The sequence below is a fragment of the Paroedura picta genome, chromosome 11 (assembly GCF_049243985.1).
Source record: "Paroedura picta isolate Pp20150507F chromosome 11, Ppicta_v3.0, whole genome shotgun sequence".
Taxonomy (NCBI): Eukaryota; Metazoa; Chordata; class Lepidosauria; order Squamata; family Gekkonidae; genus Paroedura; species Paroedura picta.
In genome coordinates, this window is record NC_135379.1 from 24388019 (window position 1) to 24411410 (window position 23392).

The window sequence follows — 23392 nt, forward strand, 5'->3', positions numbered from 1 at the left end:
CGACTTTGTTACATGTGAAGTGCTCCTTAGCCTTCAACTGTCCACAAGCCTCCTGCCTGTTTTGCAAGACAGGATAGAAAAGTGGTTTTAGAAATTTGGCTTTTGATACATGGGATATAACTATCCCATGTGAGCAATAAAATTGTCAGGAAATTCCTCAACATGTGGAAGCACACTTATTGCCATTTCTCCAATAGTTCGTGCTTGTTTGACAGAAACACCACTGCAATATTGCAACACATGATATAGTGAATTGCCCTACTAACTTCCCACTCTAATACACTCCAGTGGACCTGACTGTCTCATGTTGATGTATTACACCATTTGCTGGGGATTTCAGTACAAGAACCATCAAACTGCTTTGGCTCTCTTAACCTCCTTCTGTATCTGGAGAGCCTTCTTCTGCAATCTTCTTTCCTCCTCCAGTGCTTACCCAAACCAGAACTTTACGATGTTCTGAACTCTCTCACACATTTTGCTGCAGGTCCCATGCTCTGGAGGACAATCCTATGTATATATTTTTATTTCATAATTTTTTTAAGGAATTACCATTGCCCTCCTACACAGTTATACCATTTTAAGATAATGGAAGCCCATGTATTTAGAAGCATGTAACTGTTTAGGATGGCAATGTTGGGAGAGCTTGGTCTGTTTAGCCTGGAGAGGAGGCGACTGAGAGGGGATCTGATAACCATCTTCAAGTATTTAAAAGGCTGCCATGAAGAGGAAAGAGCAGAGTTGTTCTCTCTTGCTCCAGAGGGACGGAGCAGAAGCAATGGGATGAAATTAATTCAAAGGAAATTCTGTCTAAACATCTAGAAGTTCCAGATAGTTATAGCGATTTCTCAGTGGAACAGGCTTCCTCGGGAGGTGGTGGGTTCTTCATATTTGGAAATTTTTCAACAGAGGCTGGATAACCATCTGATGGAGAGGCTGATTCTGTGAAGGTTCAAGACGTGGCAGGTTACAGTGGATGAGCAATAGTGTTGTGAGTGTCCTGCATAGTGAAGGGAGTTGGACTAGACAACCGAGGAGGCCCCTTCCAACTCCATGATTCTATGATTCTATGATCTGCTATTTAGCATTACCTGGATTTCCACTTTCATAGATTTACTCAAAGATCATCTCAAGTTTAGAGATATTATTCTAAAAAGAAACTGAAATTTTTGCCTGTTTTTCATTGCAAGGAAGATACTGCTGAATTCAGCAAAAGGCTTCTTCAAGACTATAATATCCATTTAGGTTAATTTCAAAACATAGAAAATGGTGATTTATTAGTCTTTGAAACAAGAATTAAATGTCATTTCGAGATGGGACTGCTCGTTTAATTGGAACTGTTAACAGCTTTTCAATTTGTCATAGACTTACAAGCCTCTTTTGTCCCATATTGGTCATCCATTGGCTCACTGTAAAGCTCCATGAGGAATCAGACTTAATGGACAGTCCCTTTATGTGGAGAGGTACCAGTGAAGGAATGACATGAATTACTTAGAGTTCACAGCGATACTGCTGCTGACAAAAAGACTAATGACTGCCTCCCAGCCTTAAGTATTCTCCTTCCACCCCTCTTACCTGCAGATCGTCATTAACAAACCACAAAGGTGTAAATTGGTTGCGTTTCTGATGTTCTAGTGTTCACAAAGTGATGGAAAAGCTATACATTCATATGGGAAATGGACATTTTTCATGGCATCATATGTTAGTTTTAAATTCAGAGATCCCTTTAAAAGAATGCATTAGAGGAAAAGAGTTTAGTCTTTCATTCTCTCTACAAACCTTGTTTATATAAATTCACTGCAGAACTCTAATCAGGCTGACCCTGAATATTTTGTTGTCTTGTGGGAAAACAGGCTTCTGGAATAATCTGCTTCTTTTTAGGAAATCCTCTACCAGCTACTGTGATTGTACAAGAACCAGGATGTGCTTTCTTACCTGCCATGCACAACATGGGAGAGAATAATCCAGATGAGCGTTGGGATGACTGGGAGAAAGGGGAGGGACTTTATCACCCTGATAGAGGGAAAAATTGGGGATGGGGAGTTTCTGGCAGTCTCAAAAAACAGTAAAGAGAAAATAGGCTCTCAATATGCTGCCACTATCCATGTTACATTTTTAATTATGCAGGTTTAATACAGAAACAAGCTGTAACTCCGAACTGAAATCTTGGACAATGAGCCTTACTGAGTTCTCCATAAAGGACATCCAAGGAGGAAAAACAATTAATTGTTGTTTGTATATTTAAAAAATCTTATTGAGTGTTTTAGGGCATGCACACAATTTATGTGAGGGAGACAGTCCAGTAGGCAGACTGGTATAAATTAAAATGGAGTTTCTTCCATATTTAAGAAAGAGATTAGGAATGAGGACATGGGATCAGAAGTCAAGGTAAGTGTCCCACAATTCCACTGAAGGCAGAAGAAAGATTACATGTAGAAAAACTTCTACAGATGGCAAGACAAATGGGAGGCAGCTAGGGCACTCTGCCTAATTGAAGGGAGCTAGATGGGATTTAGCAGAGCAGCACTTTCCCTAAACTGAGATTGGTTGTGCAGGAGGTAGATGACTGTAAACCAGCTGGTTTTAGCAGTAGAGGGGGTTCATGAGACTGACAAGATTGGACTGAAAGCAGCTTTTGGTCTACTTAGTTTCCTTTCTTGGGGAAGAATGAATGTTTATAAAGCTTAAGGCATTACTAAAATGGAGGAGGGAGGGAGGGAGGGAGGGAGGAAGGAAGGAAGGAAGGAAGGAAGGAAGGAAGGAAGGAAGGAAGGAAGGAAGGAAGGAAGGAAGGAAGGAAGGAAGGATGGACATGGACAAAATTGAGAGGGTACAGAGGAGAGAAACAAGGATGATCCGGGTCTGGAGACCTATGAGGAAAGGCTGTGCGACTTGGAAATGTTCAGCCTAGAGAAGAGGAGTTTGAGAGGGGAACATCATATATGTCTTTAAAAGGTTGTCACTTAGAGGGCGGGGAAAGGTTGTTGGCAGCAGAGGGTAGAACCTGCAGTAATGGGTTTAAACTATGTATAGAAAGTACCGGCTAGATATATGGATTCCCCCCCCCCCCCAGATAGTACAGCAGTGGAATCGGCTGCCTAAGGTGGTGGTGAGCTCCCCCTCACTGGCAATCTTCAAGTAGTGGATGATCAGATATTTATCAAGGATGTGTTAGATTGATTCTTGAACAGGGAGTTGGTCTAGATGGCCTGTATGGCCTTTTCCAACTCTTATATTCTTTTGTCCTGTTGTGCTGCCTGATTCACAATTAAATATGAAAAACTTGATTAATCTGTGGCTAGACTTAAAACACCGAGGGGCTTTTCGCACGCCTTCAAAATCGCACAATGGTTGCCAATTGAAAACGCTTCTGATTTGCCATTATGCACAATGTCGTTGACAATCTGCCACACACCTGAAACCGATCCGCAAAAAGCGCTTCCTTGTAGCGCTTTCAGGGAAATCCCCAAAAGTTGATTCACCCTCCGGAAAGCGCTACACTCCTGCAACAAATCTGCAACACTAGCGGGAAAGTTCTGTGTGTTATCATTGTTGTGGTTTCTACAAAGTCCCTCCCCCTGGCTCTCTCCTCTGATCTTCCGGCGAAGTGATCGCCATTTTTTTTCTCCGAGCGAGCGGGGCTCAACCCACCAGCAAGCCTCTGTTTAGAGGCTTCCCCAGCTTCAGTCTCTCCCCAGAACTGTTTAGTCACTAAGCACAGAGAAGCCCGTTTGCTGATGTATTTTCCCTTTATTTTTTACACTGTTTTCGGCAGAAAATTGGGCCCGTGAGGGGGGGGGGGATTTTTTTTTTCACTCGGGAGGAGCGTGGCAACGATGAAACGACAGCTCAAACACACCTGCCAGCTGGATGGGTCTCTCCGTTGCAACGAATCAACACATATTCGTTACAATGGGTGTGGTTTTTTTTTTTTTTAACCTTCCTTAAAGGGAAAGGGGCTGTTTGGGAGCATGCTAACGGCTGCCCATTGGCTGCTTGACGGCCAGGGGCGGGACGAGCTTGGCAATAGCGCTTCCTTTCTAGCGATTTTTGCTGAGACCGGAAGCTTGTGGGAAACGATGGAAACGCAACTGGATTCCACTACAAAGTCAGGTATGCATAATGACGAATTCCACTATTTTAAATGGCGATTTTTCGTTCAGCAAACAATTTGCTATAAGGATCCCGGTGCGGAAAGCCCCTGAGACTCTTCTGTGCAATATAAGTTTCTTTTGTAAAGACCAAGTCAAATTGTTAAAGGTCTCTGTGTGAACACATTTACACAAACATATACACATGCGTGTTGGGAACAGATGAAAAGGATATGTAGAGTTCAATAGAATTATCCAGTTGGCTTTTATCATCAGGTTCGCTGCTAAGACAATAAAGCTTAGGTCCGTTATGCTGTCTGGCAAGTGCACTTTTTTCCTTTCCCAAATGATGTCAAATAACCAGGTGCTTTTCAAACTTGTCATAGTAATAAAGAAATATGTGCTTTGAACACACTTCTCTGTAACTGTTCTCAGGTGTATTGTCTTGGAGTGGAACACTTCAAGAAAGGAAATAAAATGTTGAAGAGAAAATATAACCTGCTTCAACGGTTTCAAAGGAAAATGTATGAGTATATATAAGTGATAAACTTGCTGGGGACCAATGGGGAAAGAAAAGAAGTTTGATAAATGATCTTATTTGTACTAATTCAGGTCTACCCTTTTGTACTACAACTCTGCCCTGAGCCTGTCAGCATTTGATATTGGGTTGCTAAAGATGAGGTTATAGTAGAAGAAGAGTTGGTTTTTATCTGCTGCTTTTCTCTACCAGGAGTCTCAAAGGGGCTTACAATCACCCCACAATCACCCTTTCCTCACCCCACAACAGGCACTCTGTGAGGAAGGTGAGGCTGAGAGACCCCTGACAAGACTACTCTGTGAGAGCAGCACGTGGGAGAGTTGGGAATCAAAGACGACTCAGCAGATTAGAAGCCACTGCTCTTAACCACTACACCAAGCAAGTAGTGCAAATTAAAGCAGGGGGGGGGGATTGCCCTCAAGCCACAGCTGACTTATGGTGACCTCTTGGGGATTTCAAGATAAGAGACATTCAGAAACAGTTTTCCAGTGCTTGCCTTCACATCACACAACCATGGCCTTGGTGGTCTTCCACCCTAATATTAACCAGGACTATCCCTTTAGCTTCTGAGATTTGACAAGATTGGGCAAGCCTGGGCTAGCCAGATCAGGGATAACAGGAGTTACACCCTTCAAAGTCCACTAAAGTCAACTGGGTTACAAGGATGCAACTCTGTTTAAGATTGTATTGTAAGTTATAATTAGACATTCATTAAGGTGTTGAGGTATCACAAACTTGCTTTTCAGAACAACAAAATCCACAGGCCATTTTTCTTCTTTTATATATTTACTAGCAAGGAAGCCCATTGCAACCAGGAATGCAATGGGTGCTAGGACCCAGGTGACACTGGCAGGCGCAGATCTCTCTCTCTCTCTCTCTCTCTCTCAGCAGGAGCTATAGGAGGTAATCAGGGCTCCTTCCTAGCAGGGAAGCAAGGGTCATTTGCAGTTTGTCTCTGTCTGTCTCTGTCTCTCTCTCCCTCACAGCAGGAGCCATAGCAGGTAATCAGGGGTCGTTTGTGGTTTTGCAGGGCTCTCTATGTCTCTGTGTGTCTCTTTCAGGTGTCTGAGAGCAAAGTGGCTAGCATCCAGGGAAGGAGGGCAGGAGCTGTAGGGGCAGGGCTGGCTGCACCCTGATTGTCCCTATTTCAACTCATACACCCTGGACACATTCCACCCCCCAGGCTGTTTCACAAATATTAAGAGGAACTATGGATTCCATTGATATTTCTAAATATTTCTTCCCAATCTGAACCCAAAGCAGCCTCCAATATCTTTCTCCTCGCCCCCATTTTTTCCCCACAACCACCACCCTGTGAGGTAGAGTAAGCTGGTGGAAAGTGATTACACAGGTTCTATGGCACATCTCATATTAAATATTTCATGGCAGTTTTCCCCATGGAAAAGAAATCACTCAGCATTATTTATTTATTGGATTTGCAGGCTGCCCTTCTCTTACCACAGTCTCAGGATGGCTGACAAGACATAAAAAATTCATACATGTATAGTTTAAAACAATAAAAGAATAAATAGATAAAACAGTAAGCTTCTTATCCAAAATGGGGTGGGTGCATGGTAAGTGTTTTACTTCAGGGACACTTCTATGAGCACATCCTCCTCAAGAACATCCCACAGACCTATCATTGACGTTGTTGTTACTGAGAAAGCCTTTGTGCACCCAGAAGTTCCATGCCATGTTAAAGCATCTGCACATACGTCATCTACAAATGATAAACTGGCTTGCCTTTCCTTACCCTTATGGCTGTAAGTCAGCAGTGGGCAATTGCATTGGAATTCCCAATGTTGCTCCTCTGGGTATAGGCTTCCATGTGCACACGCACATCTTCGTATACAATGAAATGGAAGTTACCAGTTCATACATAGAGGCATTAAACGTTAAAAAGCAAATGTTTGAAAGTTGTATTTGAAAGATAGAGAGGGAATTTCAGGTATGCATGCCACTGAAAGCTTCCTTTTTCTCAAGCATTTTTGCATGTATTTTATCAGTAAATTTCACCTTTCCCATTCTTCTTGGGAGATTTTTATTTCCCTCTGTTATTCCCATTTTACAAGATTTGTGAGTTTTTTTTAAAATAGAAGGTTATGGCTGCCCATAAAATAATGATTGTACCAGATTTGTGACTGTTAAAGTTATGAAAATGGTAAAGCATTGATTTCACCCTCTACTGCAGAAGGGCTACTTGGAATCCCCCAGGGCTGGTCATGTGATTGATGCTGTCTTTTTGATCATGTATTAGATGATGTTGTGATCTTTTTTCTGCTGAGTTTTACCTTACTAATGACATCTACTGTAATACAATATTAAACCATTTGTCATATTTCTGTTGTTACAGTTTTGGGATCTTTCTTTAGCATCACATCACAGCTTCCTATAACTCTGTTGTATACATTTGTAACTATGTAAAGCACACTCTTCATGTGCCATTTCCATTACTTTTAACAGGGCATGCAAAGTTCCAAGTGGATTATGCTCTCGGCTAGAAGTAGTCTGGGACCACAAACACAACTGCAATCTCCAAACTGAGGTTTACAAATCTGAGTGATCATTTGCTCAGTAGTCACCCTCCCTAGATTCAGAAGCTGAGGAATAGACTGGGGGAAAGGGGGGAGGTGGCTCTCCTTGTCTACCGATCACCAGTGCTGTTGCCTCAGCAGCACATTCAGTGGCAGTCCCCCAGATTTGGAGGAAAACTTCCCTTCTGTCAAGAATAGAAGCAGCACTATTCTCTTCATTTTTCAGGGGACACGTTTCTTGGAGAAATTAAATTCTTCTGCCAAAACAAAATGATTTATATTGGACCTTGTGAGGTTAGGTTGATATTTGGGAGCTCTATGGCCTGTGGGTCTGAAATAAATGATAGAAACCATGGTAAAAAAGATTTGTTTCTTGTGGGTCCTATAAAATGCTGAGAGCATAGAGAGCAGGTGAATACAAACACATCAATGTCATCTGAAGGTGATGACAACATCTTTCTGTAATATTTGTGACTGCCTCTCTCTATTTGGCTGAGGTATCCTTAGGAAGATAAATAGCTTTAGCAGATGGAGTTCATCGAAAAACATCTCAAAACAACAGTGGGGATAAACATGATTTTAATTAATATAACTAGCTGTTTATTGTATTAGTTTATTGAATTTATATGTGTAAACCACCCCAAGACAGTTCTACTGAGAGGGGCAGTATATAAATCCGCAAATAAATACATAAAATAAACAAGGTAGTGATTCATGTGTCAGATTACAAATGTGGGAGACCCAGGTTCCAACCTCCACTCTGTCACAAAACTCACTGGTAACGTCAGACCAGCTTCAGAGTAGTCCCCCTCTCTCACCTTAAACCTACCCACAGGGTTATCCTGAGAAAAAAATAGAAGAGAAACATGTACCCTGTACTCCTTGGAGGAAGGTGGGACAATAACATCTTATGCTGTGATTTAACTCTTCCTGTGTGCCTCCTTTTCCCAGTGAAAATCGTAAAGCCCACCAAACAGCTTCCAGTATTATTATTATTACTAGTAAGCAGCGCCGCGTCAGACCGCCGGCAAGGGAGCAACTGTGAGCCGCGCATAGTGCAGCTCGCAGTTGCTCCCTTGTCGGCAGGGCAGGAATCGGAGAAGCCAATCGGATAAGCCAATTGGCCCCGCCGATGGTCTGTCCGGAGGAAGGGGCCAATCGGCACCCTTCCTCATCCCGGACAGAGCCCGCCCTAACTCCTCCCCCTAAGCCCTTACGGCTTTATTTAGTCCGCGACGCCCGCGGTGCCACGGGCGGGGTTAGGATATTAGGGGCCCTTGCTTTCAGGAATACAATGGGCACTAGATGGGCAGGGGGAGGGTGTAGTGGAAGAACTCTGCGGATGACCTCCCCCTCTCCCCAGGACCTGGAAAGGTTGCAGGCAGCTGTTAGGGAACTCACTGGCAGGGGCAGCTCTCAGGCAGCAGGGATCTTCAAACTCTGAGCCTCGGAGGGAAGTGGAAGGAGGAGGGGGTGGTCAGGGGTGGGGGAGGGAAGGCGATTGGCTGGCTGCTGGACAGACAGACAAGCCGGTTGGAGGAGGAAGCACTCAGGGGCGAGATAGCGCCCTGAGTGGGTGTTAAGTGCTGAGTGGCACTTAAGGCATGAGACATGCTCCTCCTCTAAGACCTTACCAAAAGTATTAAGTGGAACAGATTGTATGGCAGAGTTACACACAGGAAATGTATAATAATATTTGTAGCCAAGTAAGTACAGCAGTTATGCAGACAGCTTGAGCAATCCCCATAAATACTCTGGATAACACTAAAGAGCTGGCACTTTTGCTGCTAGACAATAATAGGATATTCTCGCTATCCTACACACATGGAAACTATTTTATCTGATTTTTTGCATAGAAACCACTAATGCTTATGAACAAACAACATCATCGCATTCTGTAAATTTACTGTAAGACTCAACAGGCCTTCCCATATCCCTGGGTAATGATGGCACCATATTTATCAATCTCTTTTATAAGAATTATATTTAAGATTGTGACCTGTCATGGATGATTACAGAATTCTGAGCTATGTATGATTTGTTATGGAACTAGGGGCCAAACTATATGAGATTCTGGGGAATCCATGTCCAGAATATCTGGGTACTTCTTGTAAATAGTTGCTGCAGGGCATCAGATTTTAACTCTTTCCTGTGTACCACTTTCCTTATCTTGGTCAGGAACTATTTGCACCATGGTGGGGAAGGAACAAATAAATTATGTAAGGCCATCTCTTTGTTTCATGGAGAAGAATAATAGTTGCAGAAGTACTCAAGTTTGGGGAAATGGCATGGCAGAAAAGCTCAACACTCTCTTCCTTCATATAATGGTTTCAGTCAAAATCAGAATTCTCCACAGCTGTTATTTAATAAAGACATGAGAAAGATCTATTCATGTACTTCTCAGCATACTGTTTAATCTGGCCTAAAATAAGTCAGTAATTTTAATTTTATTTTATATTTTATTACATTTATACCACCCTCCCTTGTGGCTCAGGGTGGTTTAAATATTTAAATAGCTGCCAAAATATTTTTACAGGATGAAAACTGGCAAAAAATTCAGGCAATATAGCTTTAATTCTTTTAAAAGGTAGAAATGCAAGCAACTACATCCATGGTCACATCCAGGTCTGATGTCAATCTATGCATTATAACAAAAGTCTCAAAGCTTTCTATGCTAGCAAAAAATAATGCTTTGATATGTGAGTTGTATTGTGTGATCTCAGTTCACTTTTTATTTTTATGACACAGATCTAGCACATTTACTGAAGTGTGATGAAAGATCAAATCAAGTGTCTTGGCGTATGGGCTGAAATAACTGAATAAACACATTGCTTCTATTAATTTTGCGATCCTATCTATACTACTCTGAGTTGGGTTTCTGCTCCTTTCTGCCTCCAGGACCATTAAATAGTCTGGAAAAAAACTGCAAAAGGACATCTCCATTTCCTTGTCCAAATTATCTTGACAGCACAGTGTTGTACACAGGAAGATTATCATTTTGCTGAGGGTGAAGTCACAGTTCCGATGCAAGTGGATAAAAGCCGCCACTGCAGTGTGCACGAGGCAAGTGTCTCTCAGGAGCCCTTTCACGATTGGCAGGCCTCATTTTATAAATAAAATAGGTCTATAAATAGCACAAATAAATACATCTTTTATCATTTCATTACTACAGAAATATTTCTTTACTGCATATATTTTTATTTGGTTGCCAGATTCCATATTGGTAAGATGCCAATTAAAATATCATATTGTCTGTGAAACGGACCAGGAGGTAGGTTGACGAATCGATGAGCAGAAGTAACAGAGCCCATAAATTTTTAATAATATTTTTATCTGTGATTTTATAAACGATATATGTGTGATATATGTTGTAAACCTGAATGTGGGGATATGAAAAGCAAGAAATAATTTGCCCCAAATTTCTCTTAGTGTCTTCACTTTTCTTCACAATAACGGGATTTAGCAAAAAAAGGTGCCAGCACAGGATACAAATACTTCTACTGTTAATGTGATACAAGAATTATTATTCAGATTACCAACCAATAAACCCTTGAATTAATTTAGATGCACAAAGATAGTGACTTAACCTAATCCATGATATTGCAGATAATGTTTAAACAAATACACTTAATTTAATGAGACATCTGGACAAAGGTATTTAATTCATCCTGGCAACTCATTAGCTCTATTGAAGGGAGAATTACTACATTTCATGCTAAGAATCTTTTTTTATCTTTCATACTAATCCCTTTAAGATCCTTAAAGGAGGCCCAGATGAAATCAGAAAAAAGAGGCTTGTTAATTAACCTGGAACTCTGGAAACCCAGTACTCCATCGCTCTTCATATTAAAATCTAGGTTTTGTACATGAATAATAACATGACTAAATGTCTTACCTCCCATGATGGAATATCACGTTAATATCCAGATGTGGACAAGGTGCTCAAAATGACACCCAACAAAAGAAGGTAAGTTAGGGGCTGGGATCAAGAGTGGGGAGAAGAGGGGTGAACGAAATCTATGAGGCAGACAAGACGGGACAAAGAGAACCAACCAGGGGTGGAGTAGGGGGAGAGTAGTCAGGTAATTAGAAAGTGAACTGAGGAAGTGATGGAAGGTGGGTGATGAGGAAAGTATGGTGCTATAGAAAGGGAGCAGGGGGAATATACTGGGGAGAAAAGAATGGTTGGGTTATGGTAGGGAAGAGCACTGGAGTAGAGGGAGTGGATAGCCAAGTGGAGCCTCAGGAAGCGGAGGGGAAGCAGAGAATAAAGACCCCACAAGTCCTTGTGGGTTCCTACTTGGAGTAAATAAATGTATAAGGCTTCTTGACTACTGTGTAAAGCATAGGCTGAAGTATAAAAACGTTAATCTTTGAAAATTCTTGAATGACTAATCAACTTTATGCTCACTGCCATTTATCTAAAGCAATTTAAAGATGACCGACAATAAAGCCCATTTTAAAAAAGTTTACATGACTCTCTCCAATTCATATACCATCATTTAAAAGAGCATGAAACAGATGCTCTGCACACCAAAAGAAAACCTTTCCTCTCAAGTGTATTTAATGTTTTAAAAAAATCAGTACCCTTCCTGGGGAATCTTCCAGAGACTCAATCACAACTATTAAAACACTCGAGCACCAACAAAAAAAGCAGCAGCATAAAAAGGGCCATACAGGTCATCCTGAGCCTTCGGGGAGGGCGGTATATAAATATAAATAAATAAATAAATAAATAAATAAATAAATAAATAAATAAATAAATAAAATCCAGCCCAACCCCCTGCTCAGTGCAGGGTCAACCTAAAAGATTCAAGCTTGGGTCTCTCAGATCCTGGCCCAGCAACTCCAACCACAGCTCTGGGGGGGGGGGGGGCAGGAAGGCATGCTTTGTGGATGGGTGGACTTCTGCTCCTGGAAATATCAGCCTGGACCCTAGCATTTGTGAAAATCAAGCAAATGAATGCCCACTCAAAGCAAGATTGCATTTTTTTCACCCCACCTTTCCTCCAAGGAGCTCTAAATTGCACGCTCTTATCTGACCCCCACAACCCCCTGAGGTAAAGTATGGCATGAGACTGCTGGGGCTGAGGGCAGCCCGTGAGCTCCATGGCCTTGAACCCTTGTTTCAGCCCCAGGCTTTTATCTTATCTCCTCAACTACACGGAAGACTCTGGGGCAGGTTTTCACGCTGCTGGGAAGGTCATTAACTTTGGGAAATTTTTTCTGGAAAGGGCGAAACGTAAGAATCAGGGAACAAGACGGGGGGGGGGGGGGGGAGAAAGCGAAATGTGGCTGAGGAGGGCGGGGGAGAGAGGGGGGGCAGAAGGCGAGTGGGAGCGCCAGAGGGAGCGGCAGCGCTGAGGCCAGACTCCTGGAGGGAAGTTGGCGCGGCAGGCGCCGGCCGGGGACATGGAGAGCCGCGGCGCGCTGCCGCTCCTGCTGTTGGTGGCGCTGGCCTGTGGGCCGCAGGTGGCCCGCGCGCTGCCTTCCAAAGTGGCGCGTGGCGTTGCCGTGCCCTTCGTCTTCGACCCGCACGCCGCCTGCAGCCCGCCTTGCCTCCACGGGGGCCTGTGCATCAGGAACGCCACCTGCTTCTGCGCCAGGGGCTACGAGGGCGAGCGCTGCCAGCACGGTGGGTCACCGAACGCGCTCGCGGCGGCACTTGGCGCCGCCGCGTCTCCTGGGGCTCCCCGGGACGAGGGCTCTGCGAGTGGGGGGAGATTAGACGCCTGTCGGAAGCAGATGCAGGAGCCGCGCGGGGCAGCTTCGCTCGCGGCGCGCGATGAGCCGGGACGCTTGGCAAGCGGGGGCTGGCTTCCGCGTGTAGGATCGGCTTGCACGGACGCTTAGGATGGCGGCTTTACGCCACTGCCTTGTTTACTCAGAGGGCGCACTGATTTCGAGATGGGTAGCTCTGTTGATCTGCAGCAGCCAAATAAAACAGGAGCCCAGGGGCGCTTGAAGGACGCATAACATGCCTCTTTTTAGAGAGACCTGTTATGGATGGGCAAGGGGCAAGGGGTCAGTCAAAAGTTCTGAGTTGAGAGTTGGCTTCCTGATTCAGTTGAAAAAATGGGAAGAAATTAGGTCAGTTTATTTGCAGCATCTCTCTCTGCAGATTTAAACTGCAGGGCTTTATGCTGGTCATAAATCATAAACCAGCGTGATATAAAATTGACCACGAGGGGAGCAACCCCCCCCCCTCCAGCAACAATTTACAGGCAAGGAAAATGAGTATGCAGAAAAGCCAGGTGTGAGGCCTTAAAAGACCAAGGCAGTGCTTTGCAGTATTCTTGGTGCAGCTAGTAAAAGGGGAAAGTATTTGCTTTTCAGAATTATTGTGATATCATGTGCTTCTGCCTGATGTTTCCGTTGGGAAGAAAGGAGGGCATAAAATAAAAGAAGTAAATCAATAGCAGAACGAGGAGATGAAGGGACAGGCCATTATAGGAGGAGAGTCCTGGAAAGGCTGTTGGCAGGGGACCCACGTGAAGGCCCGGGACAGAGGCAAGCATGAAGGGAGTGACAGCCAGCTGGCAGAGGGCCTGACAAGCCTTAGGGAAAGAAGCAAGGCAGATAAAGAAGGTTGCCCGTCCCAAATCTGTTGATAGCATTTGGCCTATATGAACTAGGGCAGGGAGTGTAGTTTCGTGTTCACTTTTCTCTTGAATAACTTATTCTTATTGCCTTGGGATATTGATGCTGCTGCAGACGAGGGGAAAGTGGAATGGTATTTGGAATAATTATCAAAAAAATTACATAACTGAGTTTGGAATAGTTAATTGGATATTTAGATCATCCTCAGTACAGGACAACGAGCTGTTAGCACACAGGCACCCTGGGAAGAAGATGAGTTGATTTTTATACTCCGCTTTTCACTGTCTGAAGGAGTCTCAAAGCGGCTTACAGTTGCCTTCTCTTCTTCTTCCCACAATAGACACCCTGTGAGGTGGCAATTCTAAATGCAGTATAAAAGAATAAGAAAACTTATGAGGATAAATGTATGCATGAGATTTAGCAGAGATTTTAAGGCATAGAAATCTGTTCCGACATCACATTTAGAGAAAATACATTGCAATATTGAATATTTGGACAAAAGTTACACGTGAGTAACAGTTACAGAACAATGTTGCCTAATAAGTGGTTTTCGACTTTTAATTCTAAAAAAAGATTTTAGAAAGCTAGAATGTGGGGAGCGGGATGATTGCTAGGAGTCGACTGCTCAGCATTTATTACAGTACATTTGTAATTTTGAAGCTTTCATGGCTTTCCCACTTATTTCTCCCCATTTGTCATTTGTGAGCACTGATACAAATAATTCTGGTTCACTTATGAGATTTTTGAGGAATGTTTATTCTTTGTGTGATAAGCTATTAGTGTTTGCCATTCATTATTTTTTCTGTGTGCAGCTTATCTTTGTGCCCCCCTCCCCACTTTTCCATTTCAGATATTTCATTTGTTCATTTTGAGAGCAGAACTATCACTGCATGTTGCAGACAGGGCTGCCAATCAATTTCCGGGTCTCACCTGAGTCCCACTAATGAAAGTCCAGAGGAAACCTGCATAGAAACATAGAAACCAGGATTGGCTCATGAATGATTTATGAGCCAAGAACCAAGTAAACTTGGCAGATAATTTGTTTGCATGAAATAATCAGAGCAGCTGCATGCCAGTGTATGCAGTTTCCAGCTAGTTATGCATGCCATGTCTCTGCATCAGTTAGCTGTCAGCCGCAAAGCATCCCTAAGAGCAGAACTACCTAAGAGTCCATGAAGAAGACTATCTTTTCAGCAAGTTCCCATTGTAAGCCATGTGGATGAACGCTGAATAAATGTTTGCTCTGGGACCACTTGTGACGAAAATTATTATTATTATTATTGTTGTTGTTGTTGTTGTTGTTGTTGTTGGATTTATTTCCCGCCACTCCCTTGCGGCTCGTGGCGGGTCACAACGTCCCAGAGTCCCCATTGAAACCCCATTAAAACAATAATAGCATTACCAATATTACCGGCATGGCAGAGAACGGCAACTCAACTTCCCCCCCCTCCCACTACTGGCGGGTGGAGAGGAGGTCCTGATGATGTTTACTTTGGGTCCGAATCCCGAGTCCCCAGGGGGGCCATGGAGGCTCAGTTAGGCCTGGGAGGAACTGGTGAAAGGAGAACAATTAGAAAATTGTGCTACATGAGGCTGTATTCAATCTTAACTGTGGAAAGATTTCCAGTTGTGTTGTGTAGTTCCATGTGGCTTCCAACCGTAAATCCAAAGTCGAACTTAATGTGGGTATGTAGCTGAAAATGTTCTTTATAACTGAGCAAGTAGGAAGTCATATTTAGGCTGCTTATAGAGGTGCACATCAAAGATATGTACAGAATTTTTCTACAGTTTGGTGATGATAGTATATAGGTCTTCCAAAATATAACATAGTGCTGTATTTGTTGCTATGGCTTGTTACAGATTACTGCAAGTTGGGAATAATGAACAGAGCACTATTTCTTTTTTACAGTTCCCATATCTATCTTCCTATTTCCATATTTTTATTTTTATGGCTGTCATATTTAACCATTTAGGCCAAGTAAAGGTGTGAAACTGCTGATTGGATCTATGGTTAAGGGATCAGGATTGGGTCACAGATTTGCACTCTCCCTTCTTTTGTGCAGGCTCCCCTCCCTTTTCTAGTGAGCATCAACTATGTTATAGTATTATTTCTGCACAAAGGTTGACTATGGTTAAAATGATGTATTCCCAATAGGGGCTGAGACCAGGGCAAATCCCGTTGCTGTAGCTGCAGCTTCTTCTGTACAGCTCTTTTGCTTCTCAGATAGCAACTGAAAGACCAAATATCATCCCTGAGATATCTCATTTTGTCTCAGCTGTTTCTCAAAGTATAGGATTTCAACCATCCCATCCTAAGCAGAGTTACACCCTTCTAAGGCAGCCTTTCTCAATTTTTATACCATTGAAAACCCCCTGAAATATTCTTCAGAATTCGAGTAACCCCGGAAGTGGCACAATCATGCAGAATATGGTTGGGAAGAATAGCTGTGTACACACCCACTTCCTGTCCCCTACAGGCCCGTCATTGGCCATTTTGGGAGGGGCAACATGTCAACATGACCATATATAGTCATATCACCCGATAAATGTTTAACAAAATTTTAAAAATATAAAAATTAATAAACACACCCATTCAGGAAACCCTCCAAGGGCTGTCAAGAAACCCCAGGGTTTCATGAAACCTTGGTTAAGAAAGTTTGTTCTATGGCCATTGACTTCAGTAACTTTAGAAGGGTATAACTCTATTTAGGATTGCTTTAGAAAGCTTTCATTTATTGAGTTATAGCTAATTCATGCAACCCATTGTGGCAGTAGTTATCAAATGAGAAGTGTGTATAGTATCCCTTGATTTCACAGATTAAATTGATTTCACAGACCAAATTAGATTATATTTTTTCCTTACTGAGAGTACAGCATGAATCACCACCTCCTGTTTCTGCACACACATTCACTGGTAGCCTTTTAAAATGAGAGGATTTTCCAGGGACTGCTCCCTACCCACAACTTTCTGAGCTTGTTTTCTTTGTATCTTTTTTGGGTCATAGCCACTTGCTATCCCAAATGCAAAAATGGTGGAAAGTGTCTCAGACCTGGAAAATGCCGGTGCCAACCTGGCTACGGAGGAAGATACTGTCATAAAGGTGAGTTAATACTCAGCTATTTGCAAATCAAGGGAAAAAAATAAGGGAAGGAAGACCTGAATATCTTAGATTTTTGTTTGCCAGAAGAAGAAAAGTTGGTTATTATATTTCTCTCAGAATTCGCTCAGCCCCACCTATACCCCTCTTTCCTCTACCTTAAGGAGTCTCAAATTGCATAATCTTCCCCTCCCCACCAACTTTGGGAGGTAGGTGGGGCTGAGAGAATTCTGGGAGAAATTATGAGAAAACCATGACTGGCCCAAGGTCATCCAGCAGGCTTGATGTACAGGAGGGGGGGGGGAATCAAACCCAGTTCTCCAAATTTGAGGCAACCACTCTTAACCACTACACCATGCTGGCTACCAGTATAGAGTTTTCCTCACTGGAGCTGGTAACTTCCCTGTGCTTAGAGCGCAATGTAGTTTGGATTGTGTTCACTAGCCTTGCTCAACTTTTTACTATTGAAACCCCCTGTTGAAAGTGGTGCGATCATGCGGAATATGGTTGGGTCTCTTTCAACTACTGATTGTAAAGCCATTCCCAGTGTCACGAAACCCAATAGAGAAAGGAGGAGTTGTAAGGCTGGTATTTAACTGTGCATGAGTGTCGGGTATTTGATTGTAATATTCATCCCACTTATTTCTTAGGTGGTGTTTTTTTTCTCTGCAAAGCCTTATAATGGTGATGTTTTCAAAAATTGTCATAATTATTTAATCAGAAATGTATTGTCCATGCTATGTTAAATTAACCCTATCTTTATGTAGGCTTTGCACCAATACTGATTTTAATTCTATAAAGATGCATTACAGTTGAGATGTTATTTAATTACTCTAAACATTTTGCCATCTTTTCCCCTAATAAGTTTTATACTAAAGAGTCATGATTCCTTTCCTTGATCTTTATACTCAGCTAATAGATAATGACTGTGGTTACAATAGTTCCCCTTTCTTATTCTGCCACTCTGGGTTGATTTTATAATTATTTTATACTTCTGTTTTTATGCATGCCCAGGGAAGTGCCAATCACAACTTTGGGATCGGGACGTAAATTTCTTCCAGGCCAGACAGGAATTCTGGGTGGTTCTTTTTTTTGGGGGGGGGGGGAGCATCATCCGGGCATGGAATTGTGGTCGCTGTGGGCGGCAGGAAGTTGTGAATTTCCTGTGTTCTGCAGGGGGTTGGACTAGGTGACCCTGGAGGTCCTTTCCAACTCCGATCCTATTATTCAAGCATTAAATGATATATCAATAATCCTCCTTGCTAGAGTGCTGCTCCTCGCATACTTCATCTGTGTTATTGCTTTCCAGTAAGCTGTGAAGGAGGATGTCAAAATGGTGGGGAATGCATCTCTGTCAATGGGATGGCAAAGTGCGTTTGTGCTTCAGGATGGACAGATTCTAGATGCCAAGAAGGTCAGTGCTATTAATTCAGCTCTCCATTACATTTGTATCCAATTCTTCCTCCAAAGAGTTCAGTGTGGGGTGTATGGAAGATCCCCCCTCCCCCACCCCATTTTATTGGGAGAACAATCCTGTGATTGGCTCAGAATGATTTGACGAGTTTGATGGTTGAGCTGGAGTTCAAACTTAAGCTTTCTGTGCCCATTCAGAATTCTCCCAGTATTGCTATCCTAACGAGAGTTACACCCATTGACTTCAATGGACTTAGGAGATAACTTTGCCTGGGATTACGCTGTGGTTCTTTTAGGCCTGAAAACAAGGGAAAGAAAGGGACTTCATCTGACACACTTCTTCAGCTTGCTATAAGTTATTCTTGCGCAGAGTGCTGTGTCTTTCCCCTGGGGAGTTGTCTCTTCCAGAGGCAACTTGGCTACTCATTAATGATTAGCAGGGGGATCTTCAAGAACAGAAGCAGGTCTGACTCTGGGCAGTCGTTCCGCAGCAGCTAAATATCTCTGGAACATGGCAGTGGGTATCACAGTTATATCTTTCAAAAGCCAGTCGAAGTCAGTGACAGGGCAGTGAACTCAGAAGAAGAAGAAAAGTAGTATCTGATCTCTTGCATGAATTTCATGGTGTTGATGGGTTAATGATTCACATCTTTAATTCACCCATGATGGTGTTTCCTATGGGGAAATAGCCAGGGAGCCCATAGTCTTTAAACTATAGAACCATCTCTGTCAGCAGAAATTAGAATAACTGCATTGGAAACTGAATTTGACACCTAAAACTGCAGCTCTCAATCTGAAGGTTTTATGTCCTCCATAGATTTAGCTTCAATGACGCCAGTGGGGAAAATTAATTTTTTCATTTAAAGTTTTCTCATACTCTTCAACACTGCTACAATATATATATAAACTCAGACTGATAATTTGTTTTATCATTCCCTCCCACAGCCATTTGTCCTCAAGGATGTCGTAATGGAGGTGCTTGTGTGGCTCCTGGAATCTGCAGCTGTGCAGCTGGCTGGGTTGGTGGGGCGTGTCATTTAGGTGAGATGCGTTTATTTTGTAAGAACTCGGGAGCCTCTTGATTGACGTAACGAGAGCTAACACGATTATCCATGCTTGCCCAGGATACAAAGGAAAGGCTTTGTAGATGAGATAATACAGTTTATTCCTCAGGACTTACACTGACTACTAAGAATATTAAATACAATATAATTATGACTAAGGGTATGAAGAATATCCCCCTGACATATGCTAGCACAAATAGCTAGGTAAGTTGAATTTCGCTGGCAGAAACATCCAAGAACAGTAACCCTTGTGAGTGAGGTGAGACAGTCCTGATTGTTGTATGTAGCTGGATAAGGTAGGACAGGAAGCAACCTATGCCTATTGCTTTGGCTGTCAAATGGCATGTTTTCACAATGCAGGGTTTTCCCCACCCCTTGAGGAAATTGTTTAACACAGACATGTCAAATATATGACCCGTCAAGGGCTCTTATCAAGGGAAAATCAACTAGAAGGGCCTACATTAGCGTATTATAACCCCTACTGAGGCCCCTTCCAGCCCCAGATGAAGACCCTCCCTTGAATCTTCTGTTCATGTGTGGCAGACAGAATCTCTTTGGCTCTACCTCCACGAGCCCAGCTGAGTGGCTTCTCACTTGCAGGTGTCCCAGGAAAGGCACCTGTGGAAAGCTGGTGCTTGGTTCGCCAAACGTGCCTGCTTATGTACGCAGCAACTCAAGCAAGAGAGAGAAGCTCAGCACTTATGTAAAGAATGCCACACACACAAAACACCAAGGGACCTGTTGCATCATGACCAAGTGACATTTATATCAGATCTGGCCCTCATAACAAAATTAGTTCAACGCCTCTGGTTTTATCCAAGTGTTGCAGTTCTCTTTGAGAATAGTAAAGGAATTTCAGCTACTCAGAATATTGCCAGGCTCTTGTAATATTTCTCCAAATTTCCTATGAATTTCACATCCCTCAGCTTCGGAATTTCAGTGAACATGGTTCTGAAACTCTGTTGGCCATGTTCATAGCTCATCAAGTAGAGGAGGTCGTCATCTTCCTGTCTCTCTGACTTCCAAGTGAATGTAGGAGGGTCATCCTACCACCGATCAAGCATCTTATCCTGGGTGATACAGTCTATGGCTCAGAGCTTACTGCTCTTGCAGCCGTGCATTCTGAAATCCAGTAAGAGGGCAGGCGGAACAGAGTGCCCCAAAGGCTCCCAAAAGGCTCATATGATACCTATTACTCTGCCAACTTTGTCAAAGGTATGGCAGGAAGCTTCTGAGTTTCATTGGACTCTTTCTCAGGCAGACTGTTGGGGTAAAAGTCAAATCATTAAAGAAGTAACATGACTGGGTTTAACGATAATCCTATATTCACATTTTCCTAGCTCCTAAATATGCCTGAACTCCATTGAGACATAATTTGCTTTTGAAGCTGACAAAATGTCTACATTAGAACTGTCGACGGCTGCTTCTTTTTCCATCATCTTGCTTTCTAGAGAATGCCTTTGAGCCAAGTTTCCTGTGAAGTAGGACTTCTCTTTGAACCTCTCGATTTCTCTCGTGGGCTAATCCTTTTTGAAATGAACAACAAACAGGAATAGGCTATTTTGAAATGCCAGTCATATGAGACAGACATAAATAAAGCACTACAATCCCATTGTTTGTAGCACGGATAAACACAAATCTCATCTACAAATTTCATCCTTGGCAAGGTAGCTTACATCTTATTTTTGTACACAAGTAGAGGTTGCTGCGAAATCCAAGAGTATGTATATGGATCTTATAGGATAACTGCCAGGGCTCACGGAGCTAATCTCTGCCATTTGAAATCTGTTTGAAGAGGCAGGGACAGCAATGCAGAAACTCTTGAGTTCATCTGCTGGAGGCTCTGCATAGAGTTGCATAGAGTTGCTGCTTCCTTCCTTGGAACTTATATTCACAAAGGTATATTAATGGGAAACTGTGACTCACAGCTACATCTGTTTTTAGCAAGTGCAGGAGTACCAACCAGACACCAGAGAATGCTGGCTGGTGGGAATGTGCTCATGACAGGGGAGACTGGCAGGCATAAGCCCCTTCTAAGAAGTGGAGTATTCTGTTCAGTACCAATTTCTGTTCATGGTATATGCATGCTTTAAATATTGGACTTCTGTCATAATATTGAGCTGCTTCCACATTTGGTTGGATATTCTGCATGTGCAGTTGCCGCCGCAGGAACATCTACTTGAAAATGATTACTATACAACCATAGCACAATATTCAACCACGTACGGGCCCATCTTTAGCTTTAACAAGAGTCTGTAATGGTCTCATACCAAAAAAGACAGAATGGTGGCAAAATGTGCCATCAGATCATAGCCAACTTACGGCTATCTCAAAAGACTTTATAGCCACAAAAGATGAACAGTGGTAATCCGCCATTGCCTCCCTTTGCGTAGGACTTCCTTGGTCTTCCAGCCAAGTACTAGCCACAGCCAATCCTGCTTATCTTCCAAGATCTGCTGAGACCATAGTAGTCTTGGCCAGTTTTGGAAATAGATACCCCCCCCCCCCCACACACACACACACACAATGTCTAATATGACAATTGTTTCTTTAAGTACGGGACTTGCAAAGTTCAAATACTAAAAACACACATAACATATGGTTTCAAAATATTTTTAATATCAGCTTTGGGGGATTGTTCCCATGTAACTTTGTATGACATTGATTTAATAATATGGAAGCTGTTCTACGCAACTGTTTTTTTCCCCCCAGCATCATGTAGGCTGCCTTGTGACCATGGAGGCAAATGTATTGCTCCAGATGTGTGCAGATGTCGTTCACCATATTCTGGTCCGCAGTGTACCAAAAGAATAAAGGCATGAAACCACCTTGGAAAATGAATGTCATTATTTTAATGAATGAGCACTGGGTAAAGAAGAGTTTTTGCTTGATTGTAGCTTTCTTGATTTTCTTTAAAATCTGATTATATACCAAAGGGAAGCTTTTCTATATTAAAAAGCAATTAAAAATACTGCAGATAATGTTTCAAAGTATATGTGTGAAAAAGAGAACCTGGATGCATGATTTTCTATCATCTTATGTTAAGCACATTTAACACCAAATATCTTCCTTTATTAAAGCATTTTCCTCTAAATACCTGGCGTTTCGCTCTCATCATTTCCATGAATGGAAATTGCTGTCCTGTGTATATACTAAATATAAGGAAGTTTTTCCTGAACACTGATCTGGCAAGGGATTTCTGGGCAGATGTAGAATTCTCCATGCAGAGCTGTTTGGATCACAATTTGTATATGCTGCCTAGGGAACATGCTTGATTTCTGTGCATGAATAGCCAGCAACTGGGACTGCATGTGAAGTTCTTTAGACTGCATTGATATTGCAGGTGCTTCTGTGCTATAAGCCTTATAAGGTACATCCTAACACGTAAGTGGACAAGTTTACCTTGTCTTATATGTGACGTTCTCAGAAGCCAAGGCCTCATCGTAAGTACCTGTGATATTTCCTCTAAGCGTGGATTAACTGACAGATGCATTTCCATCAAAAATCTGTGTCGGGAGGAGGTGTCTTTTCATTTTCAAATAAATGAAAGAGCTTATGATTTCCATGCAGCAGGTCCCCATCTCCAGTTAAAGCAGGAACAGTTAAACTGCGGCCCTCCAGATGTCCATGGACTACAATTCCCATGGGAAACTGTTCTGTTCCCATGGGAATTGTAGTCCATAGACATCTGGAGGGCTGCAGTTTGACTATCCTTGAGGATCCCATGCTGCAAGTTGCTAGGAAAGGCCTCTCTGCTTGAGAGCTTCAGTCAAAAGTTGGCAATATTGAGCTAAGAAGAAGAAGAGTTGGTTCTTATATGCCGCTTTTCCCTACCTGAAGGAAGCTCAAAGCGGCTTACAGTTGCCTTCCCTTTCCTCTCCCCACAACAGACACCCTGTGGGGTGGGTGAGGCTGAGAGAGCCCTGATATCACTGCTCCGTCAGAACAGTTTTATCAGTGCCGTGGCGAGCCCAAGGTGACCCAGCTGGCTGCAAGTGGGGGAGTGCAGAATCGAACCCGGCATGCCAGATTAGAAGTTCCCACTCCTAACCACTAC

At 42.8% G+C, this 23392-nt stretch overlaps 1 protein-coding gene across 1 annotated transcript; it reads left to right on the plus strand.

Moving 5' to 3' along the window:
• The first annotated feature begins 12492 nt into the window (after positions 1–12492).
• LOC143820690 (uncharacterized) lies at positions 12493–22429 on the plus strand. The gene is made up of 5 exons (XM_077303776.1): positions 12493–12795; positions 16766–16861; positions 18168–18272; positions 19217–19312; positions 22048–22429. The coding sequence occupies exons 1-5, from the start codon at positions 12573–12575 to the stop codon at positions 22155–22157; spliced, it is 630 nt and encodes a 209-aa protein (XP_077159891.1). The 5' UTR covers positions 12493–12572; the 3' UTR covers positions 22158–22429.
• The last annotated feature ends 963 nt before the right edge of the window (positions 22430–23392 follow it).

Excerpts from the sequence above, each read along its gene's own strand:
- LOC143820690 (XM_077303776.1), top strand. The coding sequence starts at position 12,573 with ATGGAGAGCCGCGGCGCGCTGCCGCTCCTGCTGTTGGTGGCGCTGGCC. Across the intron at positions 12,796-16,765 it reads GGGCGAGCGCTGCCAGCACG|CCACTTGCTATCCCAAATGC; the intron begins GTGGGTCACCGA and ends TTTGGGTCATAG. Across the intron at positions 18,273-19,216 it reads AGATTCTAGATGCCAAGAAG|CCATTTGTCCTCAAGGATGT; the intron begins GTCAGTGCTATT and ends TCCCTCCCACAG.